The 17,740-nt window shown below is 37.5% G+C and overlaps 2 protein-coding genes across 4 annotated transcripts in view; one reads left to right on the plus strand and one right to left on the minus strand.

Moving 5' to 3' along the window:
• LOC120430699 (lachesin) overlaps positions 1–17,740 on the minus strand; it is a 179,653-nt gene that overhangs the window by 10,384 nt on the left and 151,529 nt on the right. The window lies entirely within an intron of this gene.
• Positions 471–14,594, plus strand: LOC120430697 (transient receptor potential cation channel protein painless-like). Its single transcript, XM_052708115.1, has 5 exons — positions 471–677; positions 745–3,048; positions 3,109–3,188; positions 3,241–3,682; positions 12,467–14,594. Exons 1-5 carry the CDS (start codon positions 624–626, stop codon positions 13,664–13,666), a joined length of 4,080 nt encoding a protein of 1,359 aa, XP_052564075.1. The 5' UTR covers positions 471–623; the 3' UTR covers positions 13,667–14,594.

Genomic DNA, 17,740 nt, shown 5'->3' on the forward strand with positions numbered 1-17,740 from the left:
ACAGTCCAGACTCGATTATCCGAAGCCTCGATTATCCGAAGTTTCGATTATCCAAAGTTCGATTATCCAGAGTTCGATTATCCAAAGTTCGATTATCTGAAGGTTTGTATGGAACTTCGGATAATCGAATCATGGGTGAAAAAAAATGTCGTCTTTTTAATTTTCTTGCTTTTAACATCAAATTCGAGTTCTGCGACCCCATTTTAGTCAAATTTTAATGGTTGATTGCCTATTAAATTAAAAAGGGCATTTTTTGCAATATTTTATCACCGCCATTTTAGCCGCTATCTTGGATTAAAACAATCTAAATCACTTTAGAGTAGTTAAGAGGTCATACTTAAGCTTCACACTTATAATTTCTCATAAATCAATTTTGTCTTAATTTGTATTTTTATTATTTTCTTATGCTTTTTTTTCTTCATCCACTGCGTGTCTGAATCTACAAGGTGTAATCAGACGTACTCCAGCTGATACGATAAGCTCCTCCTCGATTCCTCGATTGCGTACGTTCGTAGAACGTCAGGGGCACGACCAGCGCTGGCGATAAGGCGCTCATGCGGCTCATTGCTCATCGCAAATAGTAGTTTTCGCGGACGCCAGTTTAGCCAGCAGACTGAACCACAATGTCTCCAACGGTGGACATTAAGCAGTGGAAGCTCGATAAAACCAAAATCGAGGTAAGTTTCGTTGGGATTTTTTTTAAATTGATTCGGTTTAAATTTCACGTTTCGTCTCGTCTTTTAGAAACAACTCATAGACGGATTAAAAGACGCTCTATTGAAGCGAGATGTAGAGGCCTTTAAGGGTCAGCTTGACCGGAAGCTGCCCGAGTTGGATCGACTGTACCAGGAGCAGTCCAACTCGGAAGATGACGGGGCGTTCAAAAACAAGAAACTTAGAAGGTTTTTCGGCGAAATGATCTGCCCCCGAGACGATCACGTCCAGTTTGTGGCACCATTTCTGGACAAAATTCCAATCGTCAACGAACCGGTGCAGCAGCTGCGGAATCAACACCCACTTCACATAGCCATTCAGGAGAAAGCATTTTCGGTGGTGGAGACCTTGCTGACGATCGACGGCATCAACGTCAACGCTCAGCTCAAGAACCAAACGCCGCTGATGTTGCTGATCAAAATGATTACTCCGGAGAACTTTGAAGCAGTGCTGCAAACCATTCGTCTTCTGGCGTCCAAGGGTGCCGACATAAACGTCGGTGACTACCGATCTCATCCGCTGTCGGTGGTGTGCCAGCTGACGACGATCGGTGAGTCGGAGAAGCGCCGGCTGCTGGAGTTTTGCAAGGAGAACTTCAAGTGTGACGTGGACAGTGTGTTCAACGGGCAGGCTCGTCGGGATATCGAAGCGCTGTTTGGTGATTTGTATTTTGGGCAACAACAGTCCGAACTGTCAACGGCAAGCCTCAAGTCTCTGCTACTGAAGGGAAAGGAGGAGGAGTTTGTGAAGGGATTCTATGAACTGTACGAGAATTTGGTCCGGGAAAAGAAGGAGAGGGACTTGTACGAGCTGCTGGCTCAGGCGGCAGTGAAAAATAGGAGTCTTTGTGTGGAGAGAATGTTCAGTAAATGTAAGAATGAGCGAGTTTTTGAAACGGTTGAAGCAAAGAAGAAACTCAGCGAGGTGCTGAAAGTTGTTTGCTGTAAAGGGTTCGTAAAGGTTTTGAAGTTGTTTCTTAAGTTTATCTCCGACTCCAAAGTTTTCAACGAATCAGCACTGGCGTTGATCTGCGTCAGGAGATTGCAGAAGAGACGAGCTCCGGAAATGGTCGAGTGTTTGGACGTACTGCTGCAAAACAGTAGAATTAATGTGGACAATGCTGATCACCTCGGGATGACGGCGCTACATTTTGCCGTCCAACATGACATGGACGAAGAAGCGTTACAAATCATGACGAAAGGAAAACCGTACCTCGGACAGCTAAATCGTTTCAACAAGTCACCGCTACACTTGATGAGTGCTACGGTTCTGCAAAGATACCTGGATTGGTGCATTTCGGTGGAAGGAGTTCGTTCGGATGACCTTGGAGAGAATATCCACATCAACTTGGCGGGATTTGTACCTCAAACGAGAACAAATCGAGTTGAAGTTACATACACTAGCACTCCTACTGAAGAAACGGTCGAGAATGGTATTTCAAATAGTACATTTATGCATAACGCTGGTCAGCTGTTCAAAGCATTGATGAAGGAACCTAAACGATCAGATCTGCTACCAGAATCTTCAGTGTTACAAAGAAATTCGAAAGAGATCGATCCATTCGGATATATTGCGGACTCCAAGGAGCTTAGACCACTGCTGAAGCATCCAGTGATCATGAGCATCCTGCTGGTCAAATGGTTTCAGATCCAGAGGATTCTTTACCTAAAATTAGGCAAAAGTGTGCTTCTCGCAGTGCTGTTCACGCTGTATGCCATAACTGACATAACGAAGAACACGACTTTGAGTTGGATACTTTGGACCTGCTGCTTCTTTCTAGTGGCTACCTTTGCAATCGTTTTTGTTGTCGTCATCTTTAAATCCAGCAACTACTGCACAGCGCAACGGTCTTCCTTTAAAGCACAATTCAACTACATGGAGCTGATAATATTTCCACTAGCGACCGTGTGCTTATTTAATCACAACTCTACCCTTCTCGCCATCATAATCGTCCTCGCCGGGATCAACATCGTAACTCACATGGGCTCGCTGCCTTCGTCCTCACTCTCGACAAGCATCGTCATGCTGGAGACTGTCAGCAGAAACTTCCTCAAAAGTCTCCTAATCTACGTGATCATCCTGCTTGCATTTGGATTTGGCTTCTTCGTGCTGTATTCTGACAGCAATGTGCAGGAAGACAGCGGCTTCAGCTCGTTCAAAACGCTGGAAAGCTCCATCATTAAATCACTGGTTATGCTAACTGGTGAGCTCGATGCCTCGGCCATCGAGTTCAAATCTAATCGTGCCAGCTACATCTTGTTTTTGGGCTTCATTTTTTTGGTGACGCTGGTAATTGCAAATTTAATCAACGGAATCGCCGTCAGTGATATCTCGGTAAAGCATAATATAACATGCGTAAAAAAACTCAATCTGATAAGCGTTTTTCCCTTCCAGGCAATCCGTCAAGAGGCCGAAGTGATTGCCCTTGCCAAAAAGGTTAAAACTTTGGCCCACTACGAAGAAGTGAACAACAGGTACTCCTCAATGCAATTCTCATTTCCAGAAATCCTAACCCTTTCGTTCCAGATTCAACTTCAACGAAAAATCCTTCTTCAGCTACTACGAGCCCCAGCTGATCGTTCTGCCCCGTGAAAACAACAAAATTCTAGCGAAACCCAAGCGCACCCCCGAACCAAAAGACAAAGCGTTCCACACGTGGCCCCTCCCACGATCTCTTCGCAAGATGTTCCACCTGGACAACCGGTGCCACTGCCTGGACGAGGACATTGTCGCCGCCATTCGGGACATTCTGGACGCTCGAACCAGTGGGCACGCGGGCCAGCTGGAGCTGAACCTCAAGTCGTACAACGAGCGGCTGTTGCGCCTCGAGGAAAAGATCGACCTGCTGCTGCTGCGCATGTCCGCGGGGGAAAAGCCACCGGAAAGTGCTGCCGGCCATCAAAGGTGGAAGAAGGTCGCGACCGCAATGATCGGACAGTACAGGCTGAGGAATCTGCCGCGACGTGGTGTTAGTGTGCGGTAGCCAATTTTCAAAAAAAAAATGGGGGGCAATATAAAGTAATAAATGCTAAATTCTTTTATCCTTTGGGCAAAATCTATAGCACATTCGAGTGAAATCTATAAACCGTCATCAGGGGTGGCATTGGGTCTAAGAGGTGAGATTAGGTCATACAAATTTCAGCATTTTGGTACGACCCAATCTCACCCCAACTTCAACCCCCAAATTCAACTATATGTCTATGCCAAAAATGGGTCACAACAAAGCTACGGAAATGATTACTTCATAACTTGAAGACTAATGAATAACAGCAGTTGTTTATGATCAACAAATCAACGCTGAGAACAAAGCGTTTTAATGTTTGACCGTTAATAGACAAAAGCGAGAGCACGCAATGTAAACAATAACAAACACGTTTTGTTTGGTTGACCATTCTGTGCATTTTCCTCAAATTTGGTTGCTGGAGTTCCGAGTTATAATTGAAAATGTTTACGGTAGTCGGGCTTTTACGTATGTCAAACGCGTTCTGACTTGAAATCCCTATGGCCAGTTGACGCATTTACATCAATTTTCAGGTTGTGTCAAGATAGCACGATAAGATTGAAATATCTTTCATACGAAAAGTGACAAAAATGCACGGATTTTTTTTTTTTTGGTTTTTATTGAAAATCTCAGGATTTAAACGAATTTTGGGGATCTGTGAATGTCTGTGAGGTATTGAGAGCCGCACAAAATTTCGTTCTTAACTCAATTTGCCCAAAAATGTACGTGTGACAAGATTGTACGACAACGACGATCTGAAAGAGTAGCAAACTGGAAAAATGGGGGTTTCTCTCCATCACCAAAATAGCGTCGGATTTATGAGCGATGATAACTCAGCAACTATGCTTCCGATTTTGAATGTCAAAAAAGTTAATCAAATTATTATTTTAGACCACTTGTAAAAAAGCAGGACAAATTTACAAAAAAAAACGAAGTTGACTTTATAGCTGTCGGCCACCATTGCTAGTACCAACCACTAGTGTCTTCCTTTTATCTACAAGGACTTTGCCGCCTTGGGCTCCTAAGTGTATGAAAGTATGGAATTTACAAAACTATTTTTAAAAAATGCAATCGATTTTGCGTTGAATCACTAAGAGAAATCACATTTCGTCATTCCTGTGAACTCTCCCCTACATACCTGAATATGACTCACTTTATGGGTGATTCTTTCAACCGGTGTGCTAAAAATGCTTGAACATTATCCTATAAGCCTGAGTTATTTTTCAAGATTAAACCATGGATCGATCTGCTACATGACTACGAGGGCAAAATAAGCAAACTTCCAAAATTAAAATCCATTTAGGTATTACTCTTCTCATTGAAAAGTGCCAGCGACAAAATTGGGCGAAAAGTTCATCGCCCGGAGATCGCGAGTTGGCGCGAGCGAATGAACACCGCGAAAAAAGATTCGGGGTGCATTGGGGTTAAATTAGTATTTCGTCATTCGGTTTAATTAGAAAATAATTATTTTTTCGTAAATATCGCTACTTTGATGCGATGTTATTAATTTTTACAGTAAATTAGGCATTGTTACATAAAATTTGACCTTTCAATCGCACTAGAATGGCCAAATTTTAAAACAATAATGTTTGCCAATTTGACCATTTTACCCCCAATTCCCCTTGTAGAACAAAAGAAAAGTTCATCCGCGAACTGTCAGCAGCGCGCTGTTTTGTTTGCTAGATCAACATTTGGAAATGTCGAACGTTGAAGGAAATCGCTCAAAAAATGGAAATTAACCGATTTCAAATGTTTTGGCCGCAAATGAAAGGTAAGGGTGGCTAATTTTTGATTCCGATCTGTAAAACTTGTTCTGGCGAGGGTTCTGGGCACTGCGGCAATCGATTTTAACGGCGGGTTGCTTCCGGTTGCATTTAATTTGCGGAGAAGGTTTTTCAATCCACCAGAGGCTTATTCGGGGGCAACAGTTTCGGTAATCCGGAACTTCTGGTTAATATTTGCAGTGTTTAGCATGAAAAACAAACTTAGACTATTGAATACGCCTCATTTTTCTGTTTGTATGTTGTTGTGCAGGTTTGGTTTCAAATATTTCGTTTGATATGTTTCAATTGGGTCCTAAAGTGAAGCTTAAATTTGTGATATTATTGTTCACAACGATAAAGCTTATATTTCTGAGTACAATGACACTTTGTACGACCGAGAAAGATTTAAAATCGAAATTTGAAAAAAAAATCGTGGCCCTTCTTGACAAAAAGGTCCTATTCACAGCTCGTTCTACGCGGACCTTAGTGGATTCATAAAAAAAAAATGTTGTCCTGTCCTATTTTTTGCATTTAAATGAAAAAAGTGATCAGAGATGGTTTTTAATCTGTTTTTTACCGTTGAACATAACAATTGACTTAGGGCTTTAGGACCCTATTGTCCGCCATTACGGGGTTTGTTTTCCGGTACCCCCTGAGATCATGCGTGATCAATGGAGGTCTATATGCAGCAATTCCCCACGAAAACAGCATGGAAAAAACAAAAGTGCTCGGATCGGGCTCAAAATTTTTCTGAGGGTTATAATAATTCGACCCGTATTTTTTTGTTTGGCCATTAGGGTGACCTACGCCGTGTTAGGGTGGTCTGAAAAATGGAAATTTAAGTCGATTTTCGCAAAAACCATTTTTTTTTTAAATCATAACTCCTCGCCATTTTAACCGATTTCAATTGTCTTATACGCAAATGAAAGGTGATAAGTTGGTGATAAGAAAAATAGTAAGAAGTTTCAAAAATCTAGCCTAACATATGAAAAGGGCGTATGAAACTTTAAAATGCCGTTTTGACGGTGTCTAAACCAAAGAGCTTATGTCTGGAAATATTTTTAGCGGATTTCCCGGACATTTTTACCTAACAACCAAAAAATGGGAGGAGTTCTTCAAGGGACCATCCACAAACTACGTGGACACTTTTTTGGAAAACCCAAACCCCCCTCCCCCTCGTGAACAATTGTCCAAACAAAAAAAACTTTTTTGTATGGAGCATGGACAATCGCCATACCTCCCTCCCCTAAATTGTCCACGTGGTTTATGGATGGTCCCTAACAGGATTCCGAGATATGATTTTTTGAAAATAAAATCCGTGTTTTTTGACGCGCCGCGCGCAAAAACCGGAGAATGCCGAAATTGGCAAAAAATCAACTTTTTTCACTAAAACTGCGATAACTTTAAAATTTCAGCGATGACCTATAGATGTTTGGGAATCAAAATTGTTTTAATTGAAAGACGCAACTTTTGGTACCCAGACATGTCATCGTTGAAATTTTGAAGTAATCGCAGTTTTAGTGAAAAAAGATGATTTTTTGCCAATTTGTCATTCTCCGGTTTTTGCGCGCAGCGCGTCAAAAAACACGGATTTTATTTTCAAAAAATCATATCTTGGAATCCTGTTAATGAACTCCTCCCATTTTTTAGTATGTTATGTAAAAATGTCCGGGGAATCCGATAAAAATATTTCCAGACATAGGCTCTTTGGTCCAGACACCGTCAAAACGGCATTTTAAAGTTTCATACGCCATTTTCATATGTTAGGCTAAATTTTTGAAACTTCTTACTATTTTTCTTTGAAAGGCTAACTTATCACCTTTCATTTGTGTATAAGACAATTGAAATCGGTTAAAATGGCGAGGAGTTATGATTTTTCGAAAAAAGTGGTTAGTCTAAGTTTGTTTTTCATGCTAAACACTGCAAATATTAAACTTACCAGAAGTTCCGGATTACCGAAACTGTTGCCCCCAATAAGCCCCTGATGGATTGAAAAACCTTCTCCGCAAATCAAATGCAACCGGAAGCAACCCGCCGTTAAAATCGATTGCCGCAGTGCTCAGAACCCTCGCCAGAGCAAGTTTTACATATCGGAATCAAAAATTAGCCACCCTTACCTTTTATTTGCGGCCAAAACATTTGAAATCGGTTAATTTCCATTTTTTGAGTGATTTCCTTCAACGTTCGACATTTCCAAATGTTGATCTAGCAAACAAATCAGAGCGCTGCTGACAGTCCGCGGATGAACTTTTCTTTTGTTCTACAAGGGGAATTGGGGGTAAAATGGTCAAATTGGCAAACATTATTGTTTTAAAATTTGGCCATTCTAGTGCGTTTGAAAGGTCAAATTTGATGAAACAATGCCTAATTTACTGTAAAAATTAATTACATCGCATCAAAGTAGCGATATTTACGAAAAAAATATTATTTTATAATTAAACCGAATAACGAAATAATCATTTAACCCCAATGCACCCCCGAATCTTTTTTCGCGGTGTTCATTCGCTCGCGCCAACTCGCGATCTCCGGGCGAAGAACTTTTCGCCCAATTTTGTCGCTGGCACTTTTCAATGAGAAGAGTAATACATGTTATTAAAAAATTAAATATTTAGTGATTCAGAACACAATTCTAACTGTTAATCTGAAACTTTCCACAGTTGACACTTTGGATGTTTTGTCCAATAAGATAATTGATGCATTTCGACAAAAGTCGTTGCAGTCGCTCTCTTTGTAGTTTGTATGTTTTATGCTTACACAAATTAGGATAAGGCTAACACAAAATTAATTTGTTGTTTTTGTTCCTCTGCTCTGGTTTTTTTTCGATTTTCAGTTTACCCGAGCAGACGGAAATAAATTGCGAATAACATTTTTGATATTTGAAAATAATAGGCCAATAACATTTTATGTTATTTATAAAAGGATTTGTTATACGTCGTTATGATTTTTTTGTTATTGGATTGTTATTATAATAACAGACTTATAAAATGTTCAGTAATTCTTCGAACAATTCTTTGTTATTATTTTTTGTTATTTTAACAACTAATCCAATCATCCTAATAACAATTGGAGGTATTCTTCCATAGCAAAAATGTTATTCCCATGTCGTTTTGGCTATCAGCCAATATCAGACAAATAACAAATTTTGTTATGATAACCTAAACTGTTATTAAACTATTATGCAAAAAAGGATTTTGCAAGAATATTCCATAACACTTTTTGTTATTTTAACAGTAGTTGTTATTAAAATGGCATGAATTTTGTTAGTACCGTCTGCTCGGGTAAGGCTTTATTCTCAATGTTTTGAAACAAAAATGATTACATTTTTTTTAAACTTTGTAAGAGTCACGTCACTGGCATTTTTTTCACAAGCAATAATAAATCCATAAAAATATTGTTCTCAAAATTCAAAATTTGTAAAAAAGCCTAACATTTGTCTATTTGATAAAAATACAAAAATAAACATCATTAACACCTAAACTCCCAAGCTCGAGAAAAAGGGGGAATTTCCGCTTTTTATCGAGCTTGGGAGTTAGGTGTTAAATGTTTCCTAAATAGTTTACAATCGATTAAGCATAAAGGTGACAAGAAAAAAAAAATGAAAATTTAGGAAAATCCAAGGAAAATCAATTCTTTAGGTAAAAATAAGTAACTATGCCAATTTTGTGCAAAATCAGTTATGGTTTTAAGCAAAGATGGAACAATCGCAAAAAAATCATTTTCGATAACGAACTTTCTTCACCCGCAAAAGAAAGTGGAGGCAAAGCAAGCAACTCAAAATCAATCTGCTGATGATTTTTTTTTGTGAATTTCCTTGTCAGGATTTACTTCACTTTGTTTACACACATTGTCCATCTATAAAATGTGTCAGGTCATTTTTCGACGCGTGACGTTACACTTGCAAGTGTAGTAGTAATAAAGTTGTTACGCCGAATAATCAAGATAGTGATTTTTTTAGATTCCTTTTACCGATCGTTCGTGGTCGAGAGAGGAGAGCCATAATCCCTTCGGATTTCGATTTTAATCTTTGGGTCAAGGGAATTTTCGCAAAAATGTATGCAAAAAAAGTAAAAATTTCAAACTTCCACCTAGGTGGCATAATATGTGTAAGATTATTGGCAAGTGAGAGATTCTGATGTTAAATTTGATAACAAACTACCTTGTCATTTATTTTAGTTGTCACCCTATTGTACATATTTGTTAAATGAAAAAATGTTTTTAGCAATAAGTATTTATGTTGCCCTTGATATAAAGCTTGTAATGGCCTTATTGTAAATGTAGAAATTGCGAAAGCTTAATTATGTTAAAATTGCTTGTTTTTAAAATTGAGCTGATGATTCATTCATACATTCAATGGAACGAAATCAATAATTAATACTCGAAATATTAACAAAAACAATACACTTATCGCATTTTGTCACTCTTTTGTGATAGTTTCCAAAGCAAAATGCAATCATCCTAACGTTTCAGAACACTTCTAGGCTAATTTTGGAAATTAAGATTTTTAACCCGTTTATGACAACCCTGAAATGGTTAAAAACCAATCCCGGAAATGCCCTTGCAAGATGTTAAGCATGTATTTGTCCTACTATTCACTAAGTTTGCATCTAAGACTATTCCTTGTGCGGTGATACAGTAGGGTGTAATATGGTTGTAAGGAAAAAAAATAAAGTTGTCCAAATTTAGTGAGCACAGCACTTTTTCAGTTCCTTTTCGGGGCCTAAACAACTCCCCAAAGATTGGGAACGATTGGTTTAGTCCTTACTTTGCGCAAGGCGATTCAATTTTCCATATAAATTTGTATGAAAAAAACCATTTTTTTGGATTCTGATATTTATCAAATTCACGTTTCATGCTAATCTAATCTAATCTAATCTAACCCTAGCGTAGCCAGTCTTTCGAGGGCATCCTGGAAAATGCCTTAGGTTGATTAACGCCTAGCATCCTCTTGTCATTATTAACATTTGCAGCGCCCCATTGCAATAGATTGCATTGAAACATCACAAAACGTTAAAGCGGCCAGGCCAACTACGTAAAGTTTACTGCAACGGTGATTCGTTGAAGTAGATTGAGTTTGAGCACGAATGTTCAAACAACAATACATTTCTGAATCTACAGGGGAGGAAGAAACATGGGGATCCCCCGCTCACGTTCCTGTTTGTTTGGGCAATTAATCGTTGGGAGCACCATGCTAAGAAGTTTTGGTGCTCCGGGACCCTCGCGGATGGGACATAGTATTTCCACAAATGCCCTGGACACTAATTGTCGGTTATAGCGCCACAACTCGCTTTAAATTCACGTTTCATGCTATATCAAAACCGGACTCATATTTGTATGATCTGGAAAGTCCTCTGCAACTTTCCTGGTGCTAGCAAGCTCCTAAAAAAAGATACAGCGTGTTCAAAATTCGTCTAAAACGTGTTTTTTGCTCGAAAATCACGTATTAGACGAGTTTTGCGGACGCTATATCTTCTTTCAAAAGCAAGTTAGCACCATGCTCTCTTGGGCAAAGTTGTAGAGGGCATTTCAGAGCATCCGAATGTGAGTCCGGTTTTTATATTGCATGAAACGTGGAATTGATGAATATCAATATCCAAAAAAATGATTTTCCCCGTACAAATTTATATGAAAAATTGAATCACTTTGCGCAAAGCGAGGAATAAAACAATCGGTGCCAATCTTTGGGGAGTTGTTTAGGGCCCCAAAAGGAACTGAAAAAGTGCTATGCTGAAAAATCGATTTTGATATTACACCCTAGTGATACAGTCAGGGTAAAGGTATTGCTGAGCTCTTGACCTTTCCCTAGTGAGGTAGTCGTACTACTTTCTAAACGCATAGGTAGACATATTTGTAGAAAAGTTTTAAAATCAGCTCAACTTATTCATTTCAGTGTTTCTTGCGTCATATTCCTACCTCAACGAATTCCTGCCAATGAGCAGATGGTGAATTTTATAAATTAACGACACTGTAAATATTGAAATTAACAAATTAAACTCTGACTTAAGGTAACTTAAACGTACAGATTGCCGAAAATGAAGTGAATTTTATTATTTTTTTGATGATTTTTTTTTAACTGTGCATCTCCACACCACAAAGACGCAGTAAAACTTCTGGCACGTTCCGGCAGTGTGTATAAACCAGCCATTGAGTTCACATCGCGAACCGCGTAGCAAAGTTGAAAACGCTTCTCCTGAATCAAGCTTACAAATATCAACCAAACCGTTTTGAGTCACTGATACTTTTACGCCGAAAAATGTTAACAGAAAAGCCAGCGGTCATGAAACGTACAGAATCGAGCATATCGGACATTCAGAGCGATCGAAAATACGACATCAAACAGTGGAAGGCAGACAAAAAGAGTGTTGAGGTATGTTTCAAGTGCAAAGTTGGAATATCAAAACAGTAAATTTGGCTTAGTGTGTACGAATACATGGTCGCAAATACGCAAATAAAAAAAAAACTTGTGTTGTTGAAGTTGTGACCATTTTTAACGTTTCTATGTGTTAGTCATATAACGGAAAGAGGGCTGTCCATATTTAATTTCATAAAATGTTTAGCATTAAAGAAACAAGGTATTGTTTCTTGAAAACAGGGCTAGTAAAGCTAGTTAAAACAACTCTCCATCTTCCCTCGATCGTGACATACATGCGTACAGCTATATGATAGCATTAACAAAGAAAGAATAAACAGAATACTGAACAAATCTTGAAATTAATGGTTTGATAAAATGAACAGCCTGTTTAAATGAGAATGATTTTGCATCCCCAACTTCCCCTTTGTATTTTTTTCATCATTTTGCGTATTATCTTTTCGATTCAAGTCTTACTACAGATAGCGATTGATAAAAAAAAGTTAGTATTTTTCCAGCCACAAACATAATATTAGTGTGGCTTTTGGACAGGAAAAAATATTGAAACCAGTTTTTATTAATATGATAAATGGAAAATCTCTAACGAAAGTATACTTCAATTACGCTTTTCATTATTTCCAGGATACCCTCATAAAAACTTTAAAGGAACACATCCTTACCAAAAACATCGAACAATTTCAAGCAGTTCTCACCCAAGGAGTGTCAGACCTAAACCAACTGTACGCCCGATTACCGTTCGAAAAGAACACACTCGCCCCGGAAGACTCCTTCCGGAACAAGTGCCTACGACAGTTCTTCGGCGACCTGTGCTCCACCGAGGGAAGTTCCCAGTTCATCACGATCTTCATCTCGATTCTCCCGCTGGAAAACGAACCAATTCAGCAGTCCAAGAACCAATACCCAATCCACATCGCTCTGAATGCGAAAGCATTCGCCAATGCCGAAACGCTGCTGCAGCTGCCCACGGTCAACGTGGACGCCATGTGGCAGAAGCAAACCCCGCTGATGATGCTGTTCAAGATGGCCACCGGCGTCACCTTTGGAGCGGTCAAGCAACTGATCATGCTGTTGGGAGAGAAAGGTGCCGATATCAACCTGGGCGACTACCGGGCACATCCGTTGTCCATACTGTGTAACTCTACCAGCTTAGATCTGGATCAGAAGCGTGACTTGGTGGAGTATTGCCGGCAACATTTCGTCTGTGACTTGGATAGCACGTTTGAAGGGCAAGCCAGAAAGGACGTTGAGGCAACGTTTGCCGATTTGAAGTTTGATCAACGGCGATCGGAGATTACCGCTGCAACGATGGAGTCCTTTCTGTTGGAAGGAAAGAGTCAAGAGTTTGTCAACGAATTTGACGAGTTCATCGTCAAATCGCCGGAACCCAGCAAGGTTTACGAACTGTTACAGAAAGCAGTCATTCGGAATCGGATAAGATGCATTCAAAAGATTTTAATAGCCGTAGAGCAAAATCCCAAAGATTTGGATCCACTACCCTACAAAGAAATAATATCCAAGACGATTAAGCTTGTCTGTGCCAAAGGGCAGCCGGAAATCCTAAAACTATTCTTGAAACATATAGAACCTGCCGAAATCTTCAACGAGCGACCGCTGGGACTCGTCTGCGTTAGAAATCTAGCCAAAAAGATCACCAATGAGCTTTGTGAATGTTTGGAGCTACTGCTGGAAGATTCCCGGATAGCGTTTGATAAAACAGATCACGAAAACAAGGGAGCACTCGAGTATGCCATTGAGCACAATTTGGGACTTGTGGTACGGCGAATGATGGGCGTTGACAAGCATATACGGATGCCGGAATAAACTTGGGCTGGTTTTTAACCGAATCTAGAATCATAAAAACTAACTTAATCCACCTATGTGGTTGGAGCCTTCCTCACTTATTGCCAACAATGACTGATATGATGGAATTGTACAAAAATTTAATCTATTGTTTAGATCCGGAATAAAAAAGTACATAAATATCACTTAAGTGGGCATATCTCGAGACAGGGTTGCCAGATCTTCAATGTTTTGGACTTGTTGGAAAGTTCTTTTGATGACCTAGCCAACGATGGGTCGGATGATGGACCCGAACATAGTTTACATACATTTAAGTGAGATCCGGATATATGTGAAAACACATTTTTATACATAACTTTTGAACTACTTATCGAAACTTCAATCTGTATAAAACTCGATCTATGAAACCCTAAACCAAGTCGATTGCAATAGGTTCGGGTCAAATCGGTTCAGCCAATGCCGAGAAACATGAGCTAGTTTGTTGGTCACATACATACATACACACACACATACACACAGACATTTGTTCAGTTTTCGATTCTGAGTCGATATGTATACATGAAGGTGGGTCTACGACGTTTTTATACAAAGTTCATTTTTATAGCAGGATTATAGCCTTACCTCAGTGAGGAAGGCAAAAAGTTGCAAAATACGTTTATTCAAACAAAGCAAAAAAAAAATTATAAAAAATAGCATGTAAATTTAAAAGCTCTATAACAATAATTGACTTCAATCTCAGAATAGTTTCATAATTAACTAACTGCGCTCCATTACTGACAGTTTGCTTTTAAATGCTTAGCTGATTAATGTAATAAGCCAAACAATTCAAACCAAAACTTCTCATATTTAATAACTTATGATTCCGCTAGTTTTATTCTTTACCCGCACCATGTAAGAGTTGAACAAAAACTTATTTCAGGCACAAATAATAAACGATTAACAACTTAAATTTCAAAATCTGCGTTTTTTTTTTCAATATCCGAATTCTGTAGCAATGCAAAGTGTATAGAAATTTGAGTAGCATTTTGGAGCTTATGTGACAAGGAAACTTTTGTTCAGTAAAAAAAAACACATCTTTTGGCAATACAGTTCAGAATCGGCTATCCAAAAGCATTGGAAAAACTTCACAACGAATAATCGAATCACAAAAAAAACGTTCCGTTTTGATTGTCGAGCTAAAGCATAACCCCTTTAACAACACTAAAGTGATTTATAATATTAAATCCAAGATGGCGGCAAAAATGGAGGTGATGAAAAGTTGAGAAAATTCGTTTGGTAATTTAAAACGTTTAAAATCGACTTGAATTCGCAGAACTCGAATTTGATCGAGAAAAATAAGAAAACAAATATTATAGAGAAAATTTTGTTCATGATTCGATTGTCCGAAGTCCCGTACAAACCATCGGATAATCGATCTTTGGATAACCAATCTTCGGATAATCGACTTTAGACTGTATCGGTAATAGGGTGGTCCTATATTTTCATGTTTTTTTTTACTTTCTCAGAGCCTGGATTAGATCAATCAATAGTCTATTTATTGTATAGCTTGCAATTCTGAACAACTTTTCTGAAGACATCAAATTTCTATCTATTAATCTATCAGGTTAGTTTTCAAAAGATCCTAAGCGTAAGTAGCGTTTTTCAATCAATTTTCGATCAATTTATGAATTACAGTCGTGCCTCGGTTTAGCACCGCACATGGGGGATGCAAAACCGAGGCGTGCATAACTGAAGCACAGAGCTTATGGGATTTTGGCTATATGGGAGACATTGGCTATAATCGTATGAAAAATCATGCAAAAATCAAAATATAATGTTTTGAAATCGGGATGATGTCGTTAAAATTATAATTTCATAAAAATTTTCACAAAAATACGTATTTTTCCAGTATTTTGAAAATCCATTTTTTTTCTCTAAAGAAATCAAAAAAAGTATATTGTTATTGCAATATGGGAATCAAAAGATCAGATTTTTTTCATACATTTGGAATGTTAAATCATTTTTTTTGAAAATGCTCAAAATTTCAGTTTTTACAATATGGGTATCAAACGATTGGGATTTTTTTTATACATTTCGAATATAATAACAACATTTTTTGAAAATACTCAAAATTTTCAAAAAACTACGTATTTTTGAAAAAATACTCAAATTTTCAGTTTTTACATCATGGGTATAAAACGATCAGGATTTTTTTGTACATTTCGAATGTAATAACAACATTTTTGGAAATACTCAAAATTTTCACAAAACTACGTATTATCGAAAAAATATCCAAAATTTCAGTTTTTTACAATATGGGTATCAAATCATCGGGATTTTTTCATACATTTCGAACGTAATAAAAACATTTTTTGAAAGCACTCAAAATTTTCAGAAAACTACGTTTTATCGAAAACATACTCAAAATTTTAGTATTTACAATATGAGTATCAAACGATCAGGATTTTTTTTCATACATTTCGAATGTAAAAACAACAGTTTTTGAAAATACTCAAAATTTTCACAAAACTACGTATTTTTGAAAATTACTCAAATTTTCAGTTTTTACATCATGGGTATAAAACGATCTGGATTTTTTAATACATTTCGAATGTAATAACAACATTTTTTGGAATTACTCAAAATTTACACAAAACTACGTATTATCGAAAAAATATTCAAAATTTCAGTTTTTAACAATATGGGTATCAAATAATCGGGAATTTTTCATACATTTCGAACGTAATAACAACATTTTTTGAAAGCATTTAAAATTTTCCAAAACTACGTTTTTTGAAAACATACTCAAAATTTTAGTATTAACAATATGAGTATCAAACGATCAGGATTTTTTTATACATTTCGAATGTAAAAACAACTTTTTTTGAAAATACTCAAAATTTTCACAAAACTACGTATTTTCGAAAAACTACTCAAAATTGCAGTGTTTACAATTAAGTTTCAAATGATCGGGGTTTTTTGCACATTTCAAAAGTTATAACGCAAATTTGAGAAAATACTCCAAAATTTCACTATACTACGTATTTTAGAAAAAAGTACACAAATTTTTTAAAAGTATTTTTCAAAAAATATTGTTTTTTTATTCAAAATGTATGAAAAATCTCGATCGTTTTATACCCATATTATTAAAACGGATTTTTTTTGTATTTTCTAAAATACGTAGATTTGTGAAAATTTTGCGTATTTTCAAAATATGTTGTTATCACATTCGAAATGTATGAAAAAATCCCGATCGTTTGATATTGTTAAATATTGTTAAAAACTGAAAATTGGAGTATTTTTTTTTCGAAAATGCGTAGTTTTGAGAAAATTTTGAGTATTTAAAAAAAGTTGTTATTACATTCGAATGTATGAAAAATTCCTTATCGTTTGATACCCATGGGTTGACACCGGTGGGTCTCGTGGCGCAGGGGTAGCGGCTTCGGCTGCCGATCCCGATGATGCTATGAGACGCGGGTTCGATTCCCGCCTTATCCACTGAGCTTCTATCGGATGGTGAAGTAAAACGTCGGTCCCGGTTTCTCCTGTCTCGTCAGAGGCGCTGGAGCAGAAATCCCACGTTAGAGGAAGGCCATGCCCCGGGGGGCGTAGTGCCAATAGTTTCGTTTTTTTGATACCCATATTGTAAACACTGAAATTTTGAGTATTTTTTTTTTTTTCAAAAATACGCAGTTTTGTGAAAATTTTCAGTGTTTTCAAAATATGTTGTTATTACTTTCGAAATGTGTAAAAAAAATCTCAATCGTTTGATACCCATGTTGTAAAAACTGAAATTTTGGGTATTTTTTCGAAAATACGTAATTTTGTGAAAATTTTGAGTGTATTCAAAAAAAAAATTACATTCGAATTGTATGAAAAAATTCCGATCATATTCCCATATTGCAATAACAATAGTTTTGAGTATTTTTTCGAGAAACATTGTATTTTCAAAATACAGGAAAATACGTATTTTTGTGAAAATTTTCATGAAAAATTTCAATGGATAGCTGACATCATCCCGATTCCAAAGCACTATAATATTTTGATGTTTGCATGATTTTTCAAACGAATAAAGCCAATGTCTCCCATATAGCCAAAATCCCATAAGCTCTGTGC

Source organism: Culex pipiens, chromosome 2 (genome assembly GCF_016801865.2).
Source record: "Culex pipiens pallens isolate TS chromosome 2, TS_CPP_V2, whole genome shotgun sequence".
Classification (NCBI taxonomy): Eukaryota; Metazoa; Arthropoda; class Insecta; order Diptera; family Culicidae; genus Culex; species Culex pipiens.

Coding starts and splice junctions, on each gene's coding strand:
- LOC120430697 (XM_052708115.1), top strand. CDS start 624: ATGTCTCCAACGGTGGACATTAAGCAGTGGAAGCTCGATAAAACCAAA. Junction 678..744: donor TCGATAAAACCAAAATCGAG/GTAAGTTTCGTT, acceptor CTCGTCTTTTAG/AAACAACTCATAGACGGATT. Junction 3,189..3,240: donor TACGAAGAAGTGAACAACAG/GTACTCCTCAAT, acceptor CTTTCGTTCCAG/ATTCAACTTCAACGAAAAAT.